The sequence below is a fragment of the Onychostoma macrolepis genome, chromosome 08 (genome assembly GCF_012432095.1).
Source record: "Onychostoma macrolepis isolate SWU-2019 chromosome 08, ASM1243209v1, whole genome shotgun sequence".
NCBI classification, from domain to species: Eukaryota; Metazoa; Chordata; class Actinopteri; order Cypriniformes; family Cyprinidae; genus Onychostoma; species Onychostoma macrolepis.
Window position 1 is genome coordinate 4,990,684 of NC_081162.1, and position 23,658 is coordinate 5,014,341.

Genomic DNA, 23,658 nt, shown 5'->3' on the forward strand with positions numbered 1-23,658 from the left:
TTTTAGTGATAGACTGATATATTTGCTATTTTGACTTGTGTCATCAGATAATATTTGCGTTAGTCTGGGTAACACAGAGGTTTTTCAAGATCTACTGATAGTAGATGAATGTCTTTGTGGCATTTTGAGTAAATATGTTTCATAAAATAAATGTCCTTTTCAATTGTTTTCAGTAATTTTGGTTAAATCTGATTTGCTGTCATAAATTGTTTACATTATACATCATGCTCTGTAGATAGCCGACCAATAATTTACATCATTCTGACAAAAGTGCTAATGTTTTTAGTTTAAATTTCAACAATTTTCTTAGTTTGAACAAATGCAATTGTTTTACTAGCACGCATTTTAACTGGATTCTATGGAAGCCCGTTTCCGATTATTTTGACTTTTTCTCACAATTCTGACTTTTTTTTTCTCAGATTTGTGAGATATAAATTCGCAATTGCGAATTATGAAGTCAGAATTGCGTGATATAAACTCGCAATTGCGAGTTAAAGTCCAGTTTTGAGCGCGGGGTGGAGACTATGTTCTCAGAATTGCGAGTTTATATCTCAATTATGACTTTTTAACTCTCAGTTGTGAGTTTATATCACATATATATATATATATATATATATATATATATATATATATATATATATATATATATATATGCAATTTTGAGAAAAAGTCAGAATTGTGAGATAAAAAGTCGCAAGTACCTTTTTATTTTTTATTCAGTGGCGGAAACGGGCTTCCATAGTATTCAGTTAATGGCACATTGAAAACAACAACAACAAAAAACTGGTGTAGGATTTATTTCAAAACAATTTTCAATCAGAAATTGTAAACTTAATTATAAAGAAAAAAAATTAAGAAGTGATTTTTGTTGTTATTGTGGTGTGTTTTACAAGAAAATACTATTTCAGTTTTTCTACTTTTAAATTTCACATTTAATTCAGTGTGTTACTTGCCATTTCTTTTAAATTATTTGTGAAATTTAAGAGCAATTTCTGAGTGAAAATTGTTTTGAAATAAATCCTGCACCAGGTTTTTTTTTTGTTTTTGTTTTTTTAAGTTTAGGCATGTATAAAATCACATATAGGGACTAGTTAAATTTAAGCGATTATCTTATTTTCAACAATTGCCATTGTTATACAGCCATGGATTTGAACTATATTCAGTTACTGGCACAGTTATACACTGAAAAACTATTTGGTGTAGGATTTACTATGAAACAATTTTCATTCAGAAATTGCTCTTAATTTTCACAAATAATTGCAAAGGGGGAAAGAATAAAGGTAATTTTGTAATACTTTATGTAAATAAAGGTTCTATTTTATTTTACAAGAAAATACTATTTCAGTCTTTCTACTTCCGAATTTCACATTTCATTCAATGAAAATTGTAAAAGTGGTTGTAATTTATTACAGTATAAATTTAGTACAGTAGTCATTGATACAAAAGAACATAACTGTTGATAATAATGAGAGCGATTTAGTTTGTCATGTTGCATAGCGCTGAATATTTCCACAATAGACACAAGCTTTTTACATTTGTGTTTTCGGCCTGTGAAAAATACATAAGCCATGTGAAACAACATATATATATATTTGAAATTGATACTTTTATTCAGCAAGGATGCATAAAATTTATCAAAAGTGACGGAAAATACATTTATAATGTTACAAAAGATTTCTATTTTGAAATAAATGCCATTCTTTTAAACTTTCTGTTCATCAAATAATCCTGGAACAAATGCATCACAGTTTCCACAAAAATATGAAGCAGCACAACTGTTTTCAACATTGATAATAATAAATGTTTCTTGAGCAGAAAATCATCGTATTAGAATGATTTCTGAAGGATCATGTGACACTGAAGACTAGAGTAATGATGCTGAAAATTAGCAATCAATTACATTTTAAAATGTACTCAAATAGAAAACAGATAGCCTATTTGAAATTAGAATAATATTTCATGATATTACTGTTTTTACTGTATTTTTGATCAAATGCATACAGCTTTGCTGAGCAGAAGAGTCTTCTTTTAAAAGCCTTGCAGAACTTTTGAACAATAGTAGTTTTTTTTTTTTTTTAGTTTTTTTTTTTAATATAAAATGTTTGATTTTGCATTACGCATCATCCGCACCACTGGGTGTCAGTATTGTCCAAGATTATTGTCATATCGGCTAGTGCAACATAAACAAACAATTACAGAGTGCACGTTAAAACGGCAAAACAAAATTAAAACTCGCATATCTTGATGAAGTTCAGTCGTTTGAGCCCAACAAATTGTCAGTCACATGGATAAATCCTCCCTCATTGTCTTTTTTTAGGTTGAAACGTTAACTCAATAGCACGCAGTGGGTTCTGAGGCTCTGCTGCAGCTGTTGAGCGTCTCTGTAATAAATGTGTCTGGATAAAGACCAGCAGCAAACCCCAATCTGCCACCGCACTCCTTTATTCCACTTCATCAAAGACGTCCCATCTTTTCTCATGTCATTTATAGATCCTCTTTTGGTACATTCACTGAAGTTCATTAGTTCACAGCCATTGTGCTTCAGATTTGTAACGTGAATCCTTTTAGGCCTCGTGCGATGGGATTCTGTGGCTGTTTAGGCCTTGCGCTCCGATAAGCTCTTTTTCATTTGGGTGTATAGAAAGCATGAGGATTGGGATTTTGTCGGTGAGGATTTCGAGCTAGAAAGACAGAGAGGATTAAAACAGGAATCCCTCGAGGAAACGCGGATACAATGCGTCGCTGGAACAACTGGACGGAGAAATGAAAGGAGGGAGGCTGGGCAGCCTTTTGGGCACTTGTTCTCGCCAGTCCTGGCATCTGATGGAGCACAATTACACGCTAGATTAAGGGGTTTGTGGAGATACGGAGGATTGCGTCCCTCCCTCGGGAGGCTGAGTTGGGGATCTCCAGCGATCTGGCTGTGTGTCGCTGGCGCTCTCTGGCACTGCTGCTGTTGGTGCCTTTGGACTGCAGGTTTGTGAGATCAGACACAGGCTGGTGGCCTAGCAACTGTTTGTTTGGGTTTTTAGTCGTGGCGGTGAAGGGACTTTTCCACATACGATGGTTTTGGGTTCCTTTATACACCCTATGCACTTGAATACTCGTATAAATATAATACACTCTCTATGTATCATATATCATATGTGTATACACACTACAGTTCAAAAGTTTGAAGAAAAAAAAAAAATCTTTTATATAGCAAGCGTGTTTGATTTTATGATTTATGTAAGAATTCTGAAAAAAGAAATGTCAGTTTCCACAAAAATAGGAAGCAGCACAACTGTTTTCAACATTGATAATCAATCAGAAATGTGTTTTGAGCAGCAAATCATCATATTATTATGATTTCTGAAGATCATGTGACACTGAAGACTGGAGTAATGATGCTGAAAATTCAGCTTTACATCACAGCAATAAATTACATTTTAAAATATATTCAAATAGAGAACAGTTAAAAAAAAAAAAATCACAATATTGCTGTTTTATTACTTTTCAGTTTTGGAGATACATACAGTGAATAACAATATAATTTACTCATTTTATACAAACATGTTGGTGTTCCTTGTATTGTGTGATATGCAAACTTTACTATGTTATATACACATACGCATAAGCATCAATAAACAACAAATAAACATCACACGTGGTTTTGAAAACATTTTATATTGATATTGACTTTCTATAATTTTATACATTTTATTTTAGATAGATTATGTCGCGGTCATCAAAAGTTATGAAAAAAAATTCTTACAAAAAAAATTAATTCAGTAAATAATATAATTTATTTTAGACGGACAAGAAAATGAAGTGTCTTGAGTCTGTATGGAAGCTTGTTTGTATTATAAAATTAAATAAAAAGTTAATTGCAACTTTTTATCTCACATTTCTGTAAAATAAGTTTATATCTTGCATTTCAGAGAAAAAGAGGTCAGAAGTGTGAGGTAAGAAAACAAAAAGCTAAATATAAACTCGCAAATCAATCATTGTAAAACAGAAGAAAAAAAAAAAATTGCAAATTGCCTGTTTTTAGTTTTTTATTCCATGGCGGAAATGGGCTTCCATAGGATTCTGAATATTTTAACATCCTATATATATATCTTTTAAGGGTCAGAAGTTATTCAAATAGTCTCCAGAGCATCTCCATGTACTCACTGACATCTGGTAGCTGGCTCTTATGAGAGCACGCTTTGGAGATCTCACACTCTGATTTATTAATGCCACGCTGTATGGCGTCATCAGTCGCTGTCAGCTCCGAACCTTTCATCCACACTCTTTTATCTGTGTCTGTGTCTCTGTGTGTGTGTGTGTGTGTGTGTGTGTGTGTGTGTGTGGGATGTTAGGGTTAGTGAGAGGATCTTTTGGTCTTGGTATGTTTCTGCAGAACCGTCTTCTGAGCTTGTCTGGTCTTGTCAGAGAGAATTTACACCTTTGTTTTGGTCAGTGTTAGAACGCAGCCTTATATAAAGAAAATTTACTGAAACTACTCTCATATAAGAGACACAGAGAGACCGCAGTGCAAAAAAAATAAATCACATTTTCTAGTATTCCAGAAGAATATCTATAGTGTCATCTTAAAATCAAAATTGCATAATTTTCTTTTCAGATAACATATATTTTAGATTATTTAATTTATCTGATCTATTTGATCATTAACAAATTATTAAGCATGTCTAATATTATTACTTTTAATTACATTTAAATTATATTCATATTTCAATCAAATAATAAATATATATAAAATAATATTACTATATTAAAGTAATTATGAATTTAGCAAAACAAAAACTTTTTGAATCGGTGTTTTCAAATGAAAGGGTTATTCAGCATGAAAACATGTTTAGCAAGAATAAAAAAAAATTATATTTAGAATTTTTTAAAATTGTGATTTAAAATGTTAATTTCTTCATGACATAATGCAGGTTTTTCTGTATTTTTGTCGCGTGGACATTGCAGTAAGAAGATTTGAACCAAATGTCATGGAAAATCTTCCAATTTAAAAAAAAAATGGTCCAGCTAATGCAACACAATTTACAATATAATCAAACTGTTCTTGTCGCAGCTGTTTTCTTTGGAGCTTCATCAGCGTTGCCTCTCATGGCCTGTGGTTGTCTGTGGATGTGCTTTGAGAAGTAAAACCCTGTCATTTCAGCTCTGTCAACTGTTTTTAGTTCTGTTTTTAGACAGGGATTCAGTGAAGTTTGTCTGCAGACCTAGAGAGCTGCCCAGATCCTCAGCACTGATCTTCATACTAGAAAGGATTCTAACCAGTAACAGTATAGATTAGCAAAAAGCTGCTTTGTTGAACGTGTTGTTTGACACTCAAGCGTTCTAATGGTTTACAGCGACAGTGAAATCCATGTCATTCATTTTTCTGTGGAAATAAGGAAATTGAGTTGATTGTCAGAGACTGTTTGTGATAAAACAAAGTTGAACTTTTATTCCCGCGTGCTCTGTGATGTGCAACTTCCAATGAGTTCAGACAGCATGGCTCATGTGATGCTTCAGCTTGATTCAGATGGAGTAGGAACACCTGCTTGCAAATAAGTTCATTAAAAAAAATGATTCAGTGAGACATTTGAGTCAATACTGTTCCAAGATATCACTGTGCAGCATTTTGCGTCTTATTTATTTCTTTTTTGTGGCAAAATTAATGTTGCTTTTTTCTTTATTCTGTATGCATTTATATTTTTGTACGTAATTCATTGACACATCAGTTTTGTGGCAGATAAAAAAAAGTATCCTAGTCGAATTTATTCAAGAAAATAGCTCCCAACAAATATCCCACAGGCTATATTTACTTGATTAAAGCTATAGCAAAAATGGTGATAATTTGAAATAATATTACAATTTAGGAAAATTGTTACTATTTTAAATATATTTGAAAATGTAATTTATTCCTGTGATTTTTCAGCATCATTACTCCAGTCTTCAGTGTCACATGATCTTCAGAAATCATTCTAATATGCTGATTTGCTGCTCAAGAAACATTTCTGATTATTATCAATGTTGAAAACCGTTGTGCTGCTTCATAATTTTGTGAAAACTGTGATACATCTTATTTTTCAGGATTCTTTGATAAATAGAAAGTTCAAAAGAACAGCATTTATTTGAAATAGAAATCTTTTGTAACATCATAAAAGTCTTTACTCTCACATTTGATCAATTTATTGCATCCTTGCGGAATATAATTATTAATTTCCTTAAAAAAAAAAAATCCAACTGCTCCCAAACTTTTCACTTATGTACTAATATGGTGTCATTTTATCACATTGCACAACATTTTCACTGTAAATGTGAACAGACAAAGTATTTCCAAGTCTTTGGAAACTGGGTTAGAACAAGTTGTTAGTAGCTCATAGCTTGGCAAACAGTGTTTCAGAGTTGCTTAATAGTGTTACGTGTGTGACACCAATAAGTAAAGTATCAAAATACTCTGACAAAACCCGGTGGCAGTATACTGTTACTCTAAAGAATAATTGGCTTGATTGTGCAGCGCAGGAAGCTGCAGGTCTCTGCCCCACTGCCCTACTGCCTCAGGCTGGGTTATGAGGGGCTGGACGTCCCGTTTGATCCGGCGCTCTCACATGCACACACACCTCCTGGAATACATCGTAAATCCAGCAAACATGCTAATGTGCATAGGCTTTTAAAAAACACTAGCCTCGGGCCTCACACACACACACACACACTGCCACAGCGCTGTGCATATAGAAGCAAATAGCCTGTGTTACGAGTCTCATAAAGTGCCTTATTTTTTCTTTTCGAACCTCATTAAGAAAAAGAATGTGTGCTACTTTCCAGGTGTTGGCTAACTAATCAACGTGTAACATTTTCTTGCCCAAACAAGATATAGTACAGACATATTTGGATAACTGCGTTTATGACTAAGATGCACGTTTTTTAGGCATGATAGCATTGTAATACCTTGGTTGCTTGGACACGTACCATGGTAATGCTATGTTTGTTTGTTTTTTGGATTTGCAACCTGGTATTCTTTGAAGCACCTTGGATACCACACAAATTGTTGATGCTTTAAAACCCTGAAGGTTTAAAACCTATTTGCCTTGATTGTCATAAAAATTCAAATAAATGAAAAGACTGTGAAATCCTCATATTAGGAGGACATGGGAGTATTTTTCATTATGATTTTACATTAGTAACAATAACTAGCTTTTTTTTTTTTTTTTGATAGAAACTATTCTGTTATTTTTTCTATAATGGTTAACCTTCCTAGCTGTCAAATTTGTGCGTGACGTGCACATGTGTATGTTCATGTAATCGTTCACTCAGCAGTTCTGGAAAAGCATTCAATATTTCTAAAGGCTTCTTGTGTTTTTTCAGTGTCTTTTAACTGGCAGATATACTGTCATCTTTATCTTGCTCGCTGGGGATTTTAAAGCCATGGTCTCTGTAAAACCGCTTTAAGATTATTTATTGTGGTGGGAAAATGATACAAACACATTTGAATCAGATTATTGAATTAAATGTTCTTTTTAGGTTATGTATCTAACAACTGTAAAAGTTAAAATGATACACTGTGAACTGAATGCGGTTAATATATTGTTGGTAATTAATAAATAAATTATTTCATTAATAATAAATCATTTTAAATATTTATTTTTTAAGTAGTTGTATGTCTGTGTGTGTGTACAGTATATGTATGAAGAGTTCACTTGCAAAAACCGATAACTCCATTTTTATTTATTTTTTTCAGAAATCACTTTTTTTTTTATATTGCGCATTCCAAGTAATATCAATCAAACATGCAATTGCAAACATGCAGTTGGGTTGTTTTGATTAAGTAATAATAACTTAAACAAATACAGGTAATTTACAAAATTAAAGTTCATTGAAAGTGTTTTTTTTTTTTTTTTTGCATATTAAAATTTAGTTTGATAGCAAAAGCAGATAACTCAAACAGTCGTTTTTTTGTTGTTGTTGTTGTTTGTTTGTTTTTTTTGTTTGTTTTTTTTGGCAAAAGCTGATAACTCCACATTTCAAGTTTTAGAGTTTAAAAAAAACACTCGTTTAATCTTTGTAATCTCCTCAGATGACAATGTAGATGCCTGACAACGTTGTTGTTGTTGTGATTACACGCAATACACGGAGCTTTTTCCTCACCATTGTAACGCGCTGCTTTTGCAAGGCTCCGTGAAAACGTTTCAGCTTGTATTTTCCTTTTTCGCCCTGAAGAAGATATCACAGGTTCATCAAATTCGTCGAAATTATCCATCCTCGATCATCTTTAGTCAGCTTTGACGAAACTCCTCTCAGCTCGCGCGTCTTTTCAAAGTGATAGTAGCCATGTCACCTGACCTGAATACAGCGCGCTGATTCGCTAAAATGGATTTATCGGCTTCTGTTCAAAAACAACAATGGCGCTTGTCGGCTTTTGAAGTAAAACGTTAGCTCGCGATGCCTTGAAAGTGGACAATACCGGCTTTTTTGACAAAACGTGTTTAGGGTTCAAATCGCGTTATATGTGGAGAATAATACACGGCAACCAGCTAATTTTTTCTTGTAAAGTGGCGTTTATCGGTTTTTGCAAATTAACTTTTCATATCTATCTATCTATCTATCTATCTATCTATCTATCTATCTATCTATCTATCTATCTATCTATCTATCTATCTATATAATGTATATGTGTGTGTATCTGTACAGTATATGTATATATGTGTGTGTGTGTGTGTGTGTATGTGTTTATACACCTGTTTTTGTATTCAGGTGGGGACTTAAACCTGAATACACACAGACTCATGGGGACTCGTGTCACGGTGGGGACCTAAATTGAGGTCTCCAAGGGTAAACAAGCTAATAAATCATACAGAATGAAGTTTTTTGAAAATCTGAAAATGCAGAAAGTTTCCTGTACGGGGTAGGTTTAGGTGTAGGGTTGGTGTAGGGCAATAGAATATACGGTCTGTACAGTAGAAAAAGCATTACGCCTATGGAGAGTCCCCACAAGGATAGCAAACCAGACATGTGTTATGTGACAAAACAGTATTTACAATATGTTATGTTAATATATTAATAATAATATATTATATCACTGTTTTGTCACATAACAGACTCAGACATTTTAAAAAGTGGACTTCAGGGAAAACCAAAAAGAAATGCCACAAGTGTGAATAATATGCTTCCATTTAATTGTAATTCATTTAATCATCGTTGCACACTCGTGTTAATTAGCTGCCCTTAAATCTGAAGATTATGTTGATTCTCTTAATCCCAATCAAAGTGGCAGTGCTTGTAAAGATGCAATTAGTCCCTGACGAGCTAATTAAACTCTACGAATGCATCCATTTTCATGTAGGTCAGCAGCATCCTGTTGTGTAGATCATTAGAAGCGTGCAGTTATCGTCGCTAATCAGCTTCTCTCTTTTGATGGATGATTTATTTATCATCGCACGAGTGATGACCCCAGCTATAAATGGCATCGTTGATGATCATTAAAAAAAGATGAGGTGTCTATCAGCTCGCTGGACTCTTGTAGGGGTTGTTTTTAAACAGCCGTTTGAAGATCCTGGTAAATGTGCATCCTTTTTTAAAAATTTGGATTTGGATCACACATTAGCTCACATAAACAAATGCACGAATAATGTTAATGCTGCAAAAAGGCTTATAGTTATTTGAAGTACAAATTATTGATTCATACTAAAGCAAGCATCACTTTTACAATTGCTCATACTTGAGGTTAGTTATTTGAACTAACCACTAACCAACTAAATGTATTTATAAACCCTTTATAATATATACAGTTCACAAGTTTGGGGTCAGTAGGATTTTCTAAATGTTTTTGAAAGAAGTCTCTTACATGCTCACCAATACCTATCAAAAATACAGTAAAAACAGTAATATTATGATTTTTTTTTTAAATATACAAAATAACTGTTTTCTATTTGAATATATATTAAAATGTAATTGATTTCTGTGATCAAAGCTGAATTTTCAGCATCATTACTCCAGTCTTTAGTGAATAGAAAATTCAAAAGAACAGCATTTATTTGAAATATATATTTTTTGTAAGATTATCTTTATCTTTGTTGTCACTTTTGACCAATTTAATGCATCTTTGCTGAATAAAAGTGTTAATTACTTCAATAAATAAATAAAATATTATCCCTCTTAAACTTTAAATCAGTAGAGTATGCATATATAATGTATATAATATATTTTCAAGTTATTTATTGTTTTAAAACCAATTTTTTTGTTGTATTGGCAAACTAGATACCACAAAATCTGTCTCTTTTTTTTCTAATTAATGTGCTCCATAATCATTACTTTACTTTAAAAATGAATCGTTATATAACCAATGCTTGAGAAATTAATAGCACTCTTCTCTGTGTTTGTTTCAGTTGCTTATCTCGGAGATATTGCGCTGGATGAAGAAGATATGCGCATGTTTAAAGTGGACCGCATTGTGAATTTAGCAGAGCGAACAGTCATAGTTCTGAATCACACAGATGCAGGTAAGTGTGCATGTATGCGTGAGTTTGAGTGCATGGGATTGCTTTATATAAACTTTGTGTCAGGCTTAACTGGCAGTCAGAGACTCAGGAAGAGAACTTGAAGACATACGTTATTAAACCAACAGAGAAAAGCCTGTCAAGAAACAGTTCCCACATTCCCAAACACAACAAAACATTGCAACTGGGATTTGACTAAATGACAGGAAATTTTTTCGTAATTAGCCTTTAGTTTTTATGATATTTTCACACCAGAAAGAAGGAAAGTTTGCAGAGGAGAGAAAATAACATGAGATGATAAAGAAATGTAAACAAGGGACATAATTCAACTTTAGTACAGTACAGTACAGTCTTTGTGTGTAGGAGTTAGCATTCAAAACAATAGAAAAAAAAAAAAAACAGGCTGTGCTGTAAATGTTGAAACAGATATGAATTAGTGGTTACCGTTGAGCTCAGTAGACAATTTAAAGTCACATTTGTAAATCGCACATACGTTGGCCACAAAAATGTATGTGGACACTATTGATGTAGATAAAAGAATATCAAACAAAACATTTCATAAAAAAAGTTTGTTTTAAATGATTAAACCGTAGTTTAAAATGAATACAAAAAGGTATTTGGACTGATTCTGGTTGCCAGATGTTAGTGGAACAGGCCCTTACAACTTTGCAAAAGTGGGTTTGCATTTATTTAAATGTAAATGTATGATTAGAAGTTGATATGTAAGCTCTCTTTCACTGAGACTTGAGATGATGATGTTCCAGATGACGGTTTCCTAATTAACTCTCATGTTGGAAATGGTAGGTTCACTTTCCAATGAGACGAATACAAACAATACGGCGTCCCATCGCAGGAAGAGAGCAGCGACGTCCAGACCTGAGAGGGTTTGGCCCGAGGGCGTCATTCCTTACGTCATCAGCGGGAACTTCAGCGGTAAGTCATGTACACATGCACAGCTTTTCATGTTTAAGTTTTAGTAGAGAACAACAGGATGTGATTGATAACATTTGTTTGGTTATTAAGTTGCATGATTATAGTCAGAGCGGAGTATATGAGTATATTACTCACAAATTGTAGTTTATTACATAACGTAATCTAGGTTACTCATTTTAGGTAATGTATTCTGACTACTTTTTAGATTACTTTTTTTTAAATCAAACTTGTTTTAAAGTGCCCCTATTATGGATTTTTGAAAATGACCTTTCATGCAGTGTGTAACAGCTCTAAGTGAATGAAAACATCCTGCAAAGTTTTAAATCTGAAAGTGCACTGTGTATAAAGTTATTGTCTCTCAAAAGAAAGAGTCGACTCTGAATCATTGAAACGAGTTGTTTTTAAAACGAATCCCAAGCCGTTTCATGTTGACCTCAACATGAAACATTAGCATATTGCTGCCCACTTGTTGGTCTTTTCACATTGGTCTGAATGAAAATGCAAATTCATTCTTTGCCACTAGGTGCTGCTTTTGGAGCAGTAAAAATAGCGGTTTCCCCGGTAACGCTGTACACAAAGCAGCACTGCGCTCACAAACACTGCTTTATCAGACATTACAGGCATGATGAAATTAAAATGAGACCAATCAACCAATCACCGCAGATTAGCATCATGCAAAGGAGGGGTTTAGAAAAATGAATCGTTGAACGAATCGTTTGGGAGTCGTTGAGCAAGTAAGGTAGTGAAAGTGACAATGAAAGTGTTTTTTGACCTTGCATGCATGTCAACCACTTGTTGGGGACTCCCAAAACCAAAATATGAACCTTTCATTACCCATAATAGGGGCACTTTAAACTTACCATATTGATATAAAAAAATCAAAAAGAAAAAAATATATATTCCTTTTTTTTTTTTTAAATCAACATCATAAAATGCATTAAACATTACATTAGATCAGGGTTTCCCAAACTGGTATTATTGTAAGAACCTAGTTACTGAAGGTCACAGGATACGATGAAGACATAGGGCCAGTTTTCTAAACAGGGCAAATTAACGCGAGAGCGCAATTCCAAAACAGCGCCGATGGGTGTGGAAATTTATGTGGGTGATTTACTAACAATGTGCAAATTAAAGAACGCAACATCTCATTTACATATCGACCAACGCAATATACCAAGCGCAGCGCAAATTAGAATAGTCACAAATTAAGAATAAAGAAATAAAGAAGCCACAGTACATTGAAAAGTACCGGAGGCCAAAAGTAAAGGTTTGCTAGAAGTTTTGATAGAGCTGGTATTGCGTGACTCCTAGTTGAGGGTTCCAAGTCTTCTTTTATTTCCTGAAGCAAATTAAAAATAACACGGCTTGGCAAATGATATGTTCGGATAATGTGTTCTTCTGGCATTACAAATAAATTAATACGTGTGGAAAAAAAATCCTCTCCTTCTACCACGCACTCTCTGTTCTCTGCGGTGCCTCCTCCTAGCAACAATAATTGCAGACATTTCAAGCGCAAAATAGTTTAAGACATGCTTTTTTGGGGGCGTTAAATAATGTCGCAAATGCCAGTAATTTGACGAGCGCAAATGTGAGTAAAACGCGTTGCGTGATTCATTTTTTAATACGCTCCTCCCATAACTTTTGCGTCTCAAAGGGAAACTCCTATAAATGCACATTCAATAAGGTCAGGTGCAAAAATAACTGTGTCCACTCCTTTTCAGCGCTAATTCATCACTGCGTGTCTTTAGTAAAATCTGACAGTACAATTGTAACGTCAAAAGACAGTTTGCGCTACCGCAAGCTGTTAGTAAAACTGGCCCATAGAGTTTCACAGCTACATTACCAGTGTTTGGTAACTTGCATAATTATTTGTTTCATACATGGTCTAATTGCTTGAGAGGTGCTTTTTTACCCAAATTCAGAAGCGTTTACATGATCATTCTGTATTGTAAATATAGCCAAAGCTAAATGATATGACACATACAATAGGATTTTTAGAAAGGACAATTTAAAAGAGAAAAAATAATTATGGAGACGCTATACATTATGACTGAATTACTCACATTGTGTGAATATGTAATCATGTAATCAATAAAAAAGTAACCGTAATCTGATTAATCGTTATAAAATGTAATATACTCGAATTACGAGTACATGATTTTTGGAATCTGATTACATAATCCAGATTACATCTAATCAGTTACTTCCCAGCTGTAGGTAAAAGAAGTTTGGGGAAGAAATCACACATTCATGTGTCTAAAATTGGTCAGTCTAGTTGTAAAAGAACTGCTTTACGTTTAAAGTACACAAGATGAAAAGGTGTTTTTCTTTGGTCATGTGTTGTCTTGCATAAGGCAGTAAAAGAGCCAGGACAAAACACAACAAATAGGTGTATGGCATTCCTGGTGCAGCTGTACACAACGTTAGTGAATTTTAAAATATTTATTTAAATTTGAATTACTCCCAATTCAATCAAAACTATTTGAAGACATAAAATGTGCAAGTTTGATTTGTAAAGCCTGATTATTATTTTCTCCAGCATGATTTGATAATGATCCAAAGAACATCTTGTGCTTCACCGGAGTCAAGAACATCTGACCGTCACATGATGAATCACGTGATGTCAATACCTGCATCCCAAATGATGCACTATACACTATGCACTTATACACTATATACTTATGCACCATGTACTCAACTGTGTAGTGTATACATTTTTTAAGCTTATTTTGTCATTTCATAATCGTGTCTGATAGCTCCTTGCCCTCCGCTACTTAATTAAATCTCCGACAGTTGAATGCATGAAGTCTCCAACATTCCACACTTCATTTTTTCCCTGCTTATTTAAGTGCATCATCTGGGTATTTAAAGTGCACTCTTTTTGTTTTTGAATTTTCAGTGTGAACACACTAATTGCACTATTAATACTACAAAACTGCATTGAATAGTGCATAAGTGCACAAATTTGGACGCACTCATTGTCTCAAAATTACTTATTTCATTATTGACCTACAGTTTTTTTTTTTTAGTTTTTTTTTTGCCATTTTATTCATCGTTTTTCTCTGTTTTAATGAATTCTAAAATGTTATGTTTAAGTAAAGATTTTCAATCTATGTGATTTGTAAATTAAACATTTTTGGTTGACTTGGCAATGGAAACCACAATATTAATTGTTATAAAATTGTTGTATAAAATGATTCATACTTACCAGATTTCAGTTAGACTTTGAATGCAGGTGATTTGTATGTGAAACGTTTTTTTTGGTTGACTTTGCGAAGAAAACCACATTATGACATATATTATTATAATATTGTTATTTAATTCTTTCCCCACCAGAATTTTTTAGAAAAATTTTGCCAGTCACCACCAGCATTTTTGACGAGTTTCACAAAAATTTCATGGCACCTGGAATACATTGTTGTATGAATATCTGAACATGCATTATGTCAAAAGAAAGAACTGAGCCTCTGCTTTTAAACAAAACAAACAAATAAAGTTTTATTCAAGCTTCATGCATTCTTTTTTTTTTATCAACATTAGAATGTGCGAACATTTGATAAAAAAAAATCAAATTTTTCAACAAAATGCTGAGAAAATTGCGTTTTTGTCCAGATCAGATTCAGAACATATATGGAGTAGATCACTTCCATCAGCACCTGAAAGCTTTCACGGCCCTATTCCATTTCCTGGATCAACATTTCTTTCTGTAACATTTGGCCAATTTTGATTTATATGCTGTTTGTTTTATTACATTATTTTACATATGCATCTGCTTACATATGCCATTGCTTGTTTCTACTTCTTCGCCATGTTTTGATCCAAGGATTCAATATTCTTTCAGAAGATGTGTAATAGCACCTCCTAGCGTTTAACAGTGAAAACACAGAAAGCCTGAGTATTACATCAATGGCAGGGAAAGAGTTAAAATTACTCCTCCTGTGAACTAAAGGTCCGGCGAAATTGCGTCACTTTCATATGAATCCACATGAATTGGGAATTCTGCGTGGGATTGATATTTCGCAACAGGTTCAAGTCATCATGCAAATTTGCTGCGTTGACCAACAGAAAACTGCTTTGTTTGAAAGTGACAACTATCTGAGCTCTGATTTGTATAATCGCTACACTACTGACAACAGACAGTAGATGTTTTTGTCCGCAAGAAATCACAGAAATTTCACTAATGTCTCCTTACGTTAAAGTTTGGTCGCCCTACTCATTGCTAGTCCCGTATGTGTTGTACAGGTAGCCAGAGAGCCATATTCAGGCAGGCCATGAGACACTGGGAAAAACACACATGTGTGACGTTCATCGAGAGAACAACAGAAGAGAGCTACATCGTCTTCACCTACCGGCCGTGTGGGTAAGTGCAATGTTGGAAAGGTTACTTTGGAAATGTAATAGGTTACAGATTACAAGTTACCCTATTCAAAATGTAATAAGTCGTGTAACTATTTCAATTTCTTTTTTAAAGTAATGTAACTAATTACATCTGGTTACTTTTTGATTACTTTTCTAAATTTCTAACGTTTTTTTTCTAACGTTCTCACTTTTCTTATGTTTTCAAACGTTAATCATTTTCAAACATTTCAACTATCCAGGGTTAACCTTACAGCAGTTCTCAACACTAATTACGTGCGCTGCAAATTCAAACAAGAAAACCAATCAAAAGCATCACAATAGCATCGCTTAAAGGGTTAGTTCACCCAAAAATGAAAATTAGCCCATGTTTTACTCACCCTGAAAGGATTCGTCTGAAAGAAGAAAGTCATATACACCTAGGATGCTTTCATTTTTGGGTGAACTAACCCTTTAACTAAACAGCCTTTAAATGGAGGGAGGTATTGTGCACATCAAAACAATAAAAATAATATTATTCAACATATCCTAGCTTTTTGCAGAAAATATTCAGATGTAACCTCCGTTGTAATCGTTAACATTTTCATAAGTAACTGTAATTTAATTACACATTTGTTCTCAGTAACTGTAATGGATTAGTTACATTTATTTTGTAATTAAATTACGTAACGCCGTTACTCCCCAAAACTGGTTAAGTGTGCATGTTAGCGGATATGTGCGAGCTTCACAGGGTGTGTATGTGTTGGTGTGTCAAAGCCAGAGAGAGTTTCCACAGCAGGAGGATGAAACCTTTGACTCCTCCAGGAAGGAATCAAGCTCGCTTCTCTCGCTCATGTGGAGCGTGTGCTTTTCACTCTTTTCTTTCACTCTCTCCTCTTTCTTTTCGGTCTCTTCCTGATTTATCGCTCAAGTGGTTTTCCATCCGATCCGTTCCTCTGTTCCCGCTTATCTGCTTTGTGTGCCAACAGACGGATTTGTGTGTTTATGTGTGTGTGGGCTCTCGTGTCTTGACCTAGCGATTACTCTGTGCTTTGCGGAGGAAATACCAGCCGTTTGTGTCACACTATTCGCCACGGGACTGTCACCTGAACATGTGTTTTATCCATGCACAATGGCTCCCCGTAGATGCTTCAGTGGCGTGGCAGAAGTTCAGAGCCCAGCTTGACGGTCACATCCGTTGGAGACAAATCAGTCCCCGGGATGCCGTGTTGGCACGTCGGTTTTGCTCTTAAGCTGCTTCTGTCTGCTGGAAAACAGGATTTATTTAGCTTTTTTGAAATGCGCGGTTGACGAACGTTCACTACTCAAAGCTCCTCCACAGGCCACACGCAACATTTAGAGAAAGTAAGCTGCAAAGATGTGTCGTTTGACCATCTGCGTTTGAATATCAGCACATATTCAGTGTTCAGCATCTCGGCCTGTTATGATGAATGATTATACAGTGTTTATGCATATGTATGATTATACATATGTTGGCCATTTATAAAGTTGCTTCCATATGAAAATGTTAGGATCAAAAAGCCTGTTAATTTCTGAGGTGCAGAGAGAGGGTGGAGGGTCTTGAAAAACGAAACATTTTTGATTCAAGAAACCTTGATTAAGAGTATAATCGTTCAAAGATATTGCAGAAGTGTAGAATATGACTTCTTGAATAACAATTATACTAACAAACAGTTAAAAAAAGCTACAACTTTTTTTGCACATCGAAGAAATAAAATATTGTTTAAAGGGTAAACTTGCACAATCTGTTACCTTAAAAGTAGATCCCGTACTTCATTCATTGTTATTATGGCAAGGATACCCAGGAGGTGACAAGGTGGGATTTTGTTGCAAATGATATTGGAAAATGTGTTGTAGACCTGTTTTTTTTTTTTTTTAAATCATGAAAAATATAGACTGAGATTACTGAAGCTTCTAGTTTAATGTCCTAATCTCAAAAAATAAACATACTTCCCCAATAGAAACAAAAAAAATTCCACTGATTGCTAACCCTGGAACAACATATAAAACTACCAAATTTTACTTAATCGCAATCGCAAAGTTTAATCGCAGCATATAATCATTTGAGTTAAGAGTCTTCACCGTCAGTTTGATTACGTGTAATTTGTAACTAACTGCATGATTCTTACTGTACATTTCTTCCATAGTCACCACTAATAACCTTTCTCTAAATATAATGTAGAAACTTAAAATGTTCTGTAAAGCTGCTTTGCAATGATTGGTTTCGTGAAAAGCACTATACAAATAAACTTGAATTGAATTGTTTGGATAGTGGATAAACAAATTAATATTTTTTATTTTTTTATTTTTGCCCTCTATAAAGTTTATCAAATTAAACCATAGACAAATTACATCAAATATTTATATTCGTGTTTCTTAACAGTTTTTGAAGAAATGTCAACAATGTCTCTAAATTTGCTCAAAATTCACTAAAATACAAAATTCTGCAATGAGACTTTACTACTTCCACATTTATATTGACGATTTTGCTGTCTCACAGAACAACTACAAAACAAAACACTTCTATTCAGGGTTATTATAGTACACTAAAGCTAAAATCTAGTGCTGTCAAACGATTAATCACGATTTAAATAAATATACACAGTACAGTACACCCACATATATATTGAGTAAACAAACACTTTTATTTTGGATGCGATTAATCACGATTAATCATTTGACAGCACTACTAAAATCATAAATATTTGTATTATTTAAAATAAAGCTAGTTAACTGAAATACAATAAAATATATAAAAAACTTTAACTTTATTTTAGCTAGTTTGCATTTTCATTTAGCTTATCTTGATGTGCTAAAATAACAGAAAGCTAAAACAGAAATACAAATTTCTAAAAATGATAGATACATATTTTAAGAAATGGCAACACATTTTAACTAAACTTAATATGAAACTTAAGAATACAAAAACAGGAACGATTTAAAAGAAAATTATAATAGTATCTCAAAAGATACTAAAATATAGATACAAGTCAGGGATTTTATTATGACAATTTCATCATCTTTCAAAAACAGATGATCAGATTCATATTCGGTTAGTCTGAGATGTAATAATATTAAACTACTCACTCTACACTGTCCCAATGGTGTCCATTTTATTGATCCACATGAATTTTAGGAGGAACAAGGCGGATACCTGAAGTGAAATAAATTTCTGTCAATCTGAGCGATGAAATTTTGAGAAATTATCCCAAAGTCTCATACTGCCTAAATTTATAAGCGAGACGGACACAAAACCAAACCAATGATTTCCTCAGTGAACTTGTTTACAAACGATGAAAGAAAGTCATACTGACAGAGATAAATGTAACAGACTGTTTGCTTTCTCACTGTTTAAGCAGACGTGCCGTTGCGGTCGGGCAGCGAGGAGAAACTTCAGAAAATATAGCACTGCGCAGGCTTTGCCAGGCATTTCGGTTCTGTGTGGAAGTACAGGGGGCCTTTATGTCCCACTGCAGGCCACGATGGGCGCGCAAACAGTGTGTGTGTGTGTGTGGAGGTGATGAAACTTTAAGATTTTTTCCCCTTTACATGAAACAGTAGTTGCCAGTGGGTAGCCCATGCTCTGATGAGCCCCTGTGTGTGTGTGTGTGTGTGTGTTCAGGCAATTCCTGTCGTTCTGTGCAAAGTTCAAGGCAGAGTTTCTGGAGCGAGCCGCTGGCTGCACCGTAATTAAAGACTGATCTTTTGCACCCACACAGGCTGCACATGTGGCTTCGTATGTGTGTGTGCGCAGATCAGCAGTTTTTCTCCCACATATCCCAGCGCTTTGAGAAAGGGATCGTTTGATTGTGTGTTTTGTGTGTTGGTGTGTGTCTTACTGCTGTGACTCCCGTTTCTCTCTGTATTTTGCAACACGTAGCTCTAAGCAAACTTACAAAACAAACGATGCCTGACATTTTGTTCGAGTTCACGTTGTGTTCTGTTTTAGTTTGTAACTTCGCTTGTTTGTTTGTCGTTGAGGGGAGATGTAAACATATTACATGATGCAAGAAAAGAAGCATGTTTCACTCAGATTTAAAAGGGAAAAATGGAAATTATATTTTGGGTAAAGAAATTAAGGCTTATTTTATCATGTTAAAAATGTAGTATTCCTTGTTTTACTAAATTTAATTAATGCAAAGTTTGTTGAAAGATATCAAAAATCATTGTGTAATGAAAATTAAATTAGATGTTTTTTTTGTTGTTTTTACAGTAATTTTTAATGGAAAATGTGCTTAATTGTCATGAAAATAAAATATGAACGGTCCTAACAATATTTAGTTTATATTTAGTGTGGTATTTTATATTTAATATATTTACTTAAATGTTTAAATATTCTATTTATAATTAATATTTTTTTCTTGTTTCTGACTTTAGGAATTCACAAATGATATAGCCTAAAAAATATTATTTGAAATAGTGTTTTACCCTCTATCATGAGTGTCTTTTATAATAATTGCCAGATTTATAAAAAAAAAATATATATATATATATATATATTTATATATATATATATATATAAATATGAATATATGAATGGTCCTAAAATTGGTTTCATTTTCTTTATGCTAATTAATATATTAATACAAATCTTTTAAACAGTTAATTTATAAGAAATATGTATTAAATCAAGTAATTATACATTAAATATGAATAATATTATTTTAAATGTTTTCATATTAAGATGTATAATTACTAAATATTAATTATTATATTATTATATTATATTTAGTGCTGTCAAATCGCGATTAATCGCGTCAAAATAAGTTTTTGTTTACATAATATGTGTATACTGTGTACATTAATTATAAATACAAACACATGCATGTATATAGTTAAGAAAAATGTTATGTTTATATATATATATATATATATATATATATATATATATATATATATATATATATATATATATATATATATATATATAAGAATATAAATATACATATACATGTAAATATTTTCTAAATATATACTGTATGTGTGTGTTTTATTTATATATATATATATATATATATATATATATATATATATATATATATATATATATATACATACACACAGTACACATACATATATTATGTAAACAAAAACTTTTATTTTGGATGTGATTTAATCGCAATTAATCATTTGACAGCACTAATTATTATATTATATTATATATTTAAAATGATCTGTGATTGTTATAATCGTCTGCAGGTGCTGTTCGTATGTGGGCCGGAGAGGAGGGGGTCCGCAGGCCATATCCATCGGGAAGAACTGTGATAAGTTTGGGATTGTGGTGCATGAGCTTGGTCACGTGATCGGATTCTGGCATGAGCACACGCGACCCGACAGAGACGATCATGTCAGTATCATACGGGACAACATTCAGCCAGGTAGGAAAAAAAACAGCAGCAGAATATCACTCACATTTGTGTGAAATGACTCTATTCAAGATTCTGTGCGCAGGTTACATAACATGTATTTCTAACTGAAAACTATCATGATAATACATTGAAAAGTGAGGTCAACACTCCAACAGCAATCATAAAAGACAATTTCAGTTTTCACAGAAGCAGCTGTTACAGCATTTCCTTGGAACGACGCGGCCCACTTTACAAAACAAATTCTTGACTGCTGAGCTCAGCACAAATCCTCCGCTGCATTTGTTTCGGATCAATGCTGGGCTAAATATCTGTTAGTTTTACCTAAGACCTCATGACCCCTGACTGCTGGCTGCAACAGTATGATTAATATACAGTGGCCTCAAACATATCGACACTTAAGACACTCATAAAAGTGCTTTTGATTGCAAAATATCACACCAGATAGTTCATTATTTACTCACTCTCGTTCCAAACCTGTATGCTTGTATATTTGTGAAATATAACTAACTTTTGAAGAATATTTATGCAACTCCTGCAATAAAACAACAGGACTAGGACTAGAGCAAAATTATAAGTGTTTAATTAATTTCAGTCTGTTACATCGTGAGTTCGGGAATATAGCAAGGTTCATAGATATTATATTTAGATTTTTCAGTGCTTTTTTGAAGATTGACAGGTCTTGGTCACTATCACTGTCATTATATGGCAAGAGCTACGTAACAATTCTTTAAAAATTTCAACTTTATTATTAATAAATAATAATAATAATAATAATAATGTGCAGGTTTGGACCAATGAAGGTGAATACATAACAAAATTATTTCCTTCAAGAAAACACATAAAAAGTACTTTTGACTGCAAAATATCACAGTAAATGGCATTTATTTTAAAGAAATAAACACTTTACTTAAAGTCTTTATGCATAGTGCATTTATGTTCATAATCTAGGTTGTAATGCATTATATCTTTTCAGAAATAATTGTAACTAAAGTTAAAATGCAAAGTTTGTTGTCGTGTTTTAAAGGTGTAACAATGAATAGATAAGTATTATATTGTATTATAACTGTGGTTACAAGTATTATATAATACATTATAAGGTGCATTAATGCATTAAAATGACTTTTATAATGCATTATATTTAAAGGCTTTAAGTAAAGTGTTATCTAACACACTTTTAAAATAGCAAAACATTTCACATCTTTTGTTCCGTTTTATATGATACACACAACACCACAATTTTTGTGATGTCCTGTGATTATGAAACATTAGTGGATCATGTTGGTAGTTTATGATTCTCTTCACCTGTGGTTCCTCTGAAAGAACACCTGTGTGAACTTGAGCAGAACTGACATCATTCATCCACTAAAAATCACCAAACAGCAGCTTATGAAAAGCCTGGAGAAACTCTAGCGCTTGTTTGCAGAAATATTTTATATCCAATGCAGTGAAGCTCAGGCCTTTTAAGTGTGAATTAACTGTCCAAATATTTGCGAGGCCCCTGTGTGCCTAGAATATCTCAACCATGGCATATTTTGACTCCCGACCAGCTGTGCCTCCGAGATCCGTCTGATGAAGTGCCCGACATTTTTCACACTTTTTAGGCAGCATTAATGAACAAGATATGCTGAAATAATGGCTGTCGTTAGACATCTGTGCAAATGGAGCTCATTACAGGCTCATTATATGACACAGAATGATTCTCAGCAGAGAGGAAAATTCATAAATAATGTCTGCAACTTTAAAAATTCACTGATGATAGAGGCTATAAAAATATTATTTGTAACAGTGTTTTGCCCTTTTATTACATTAAATATTTCGAAGCACATTATTTAAGAGTCTTTCATAATAATTAGTGGCAGCAAACAGGAAATGTGCTGCTTGAGCGTGTGTGGTGTTGTCATGCAAACCACCCAGGAATACTTGGGAATTTTCCCAGTGCATGCTGGACACACAATGCTCTGATTTACTGAACATACTCTCTGACATAATAACAAATTTGAAGTATAATATATCATAATGAACAGAATAATTATAATAGTAATTAGTAAATGTGATAATGCAATGATGGAAAAAAAAAACACAGTCTTGGGAAAGCAGACAGCCTGTTTTGTTGAATGATCAGTATGGGCTCTTACTGTTGACATCACTTCCTGTCTGAGTCTCACTCTTGGTTTCGTCTCATAGGACAGGAGTACAACTTCCTGAAGATGGAGCCTGGTGAGGTGGACTCACTCGGAGAGGTCTATGACTTCGACAGCATCATGCACTATGCAAGAAACACTTTCTCCAGGTAAGACCCTCTTAAGTATTGTCATATTTTTAATAATTTCCCTCTGTATAGCAAAATGTCCACCCCTTAATTAATCATAATTTATATAAAACACACACACGTTTGTTTCTGTGAATTGTGGGGACTTTCCATAGACTTCTATTACTTTTATACTGACCAAACAATATTTCCTATCCCCTAACCCTAAACCTACCCCTTACAGAAAACCTGTTTGCATTGTTACACTTTCAGATAAGTA

The 23,658-nt window shown here is 33.5% G+C and overlaps 1 protein-coding gene across 2 annotated transcripts in view; it reads left to right on the plus strand.

The window, feature by feature from the left end:
* Positions 1–23,658, plus strand: part of bmp1a (bone morphogenetic protein 1a) — an 84,228-nt gene that overhangs the window by 16,560 nt on the left and 44,010 nt on the right. Inside the window, exons 1-7 of one of the 2 annotated variants that reach the window (XM_058784124.1) lie at positions 8,507–8,523; positions 8,731–8,808; positions 10,362–10,475; positions 11,277–11,405; positions 15,648–15,765; positions 20,961–21,139; positions 23,315–23,420. In XM_058784124.1, coding sequence (XP_058640107.1) covers positions 10,400–10,475; positions 11,277–11,405; positions 15,648–15,765; positions 20,961–21,139; positions 23,315–23,420 — 608 coding nt within the window. In that variant the 5' untranslated portion in view covers positions 8,507–8,523; positions 8,731–8,808; positions 10,362–10,399. Of the gene's footprint in view, positions 1–8,506; positions 8,524–8,730; positions 8,809–10,361; positions 10,476–11,276; positions 11,406–15,647; positions 15,766–20,960; positions 21,140–23,314; positions 23,421–23,658 lie in introns of those variants that run through there. The other variant, XM_058784123.1, reaches the window with a different exon arrangement.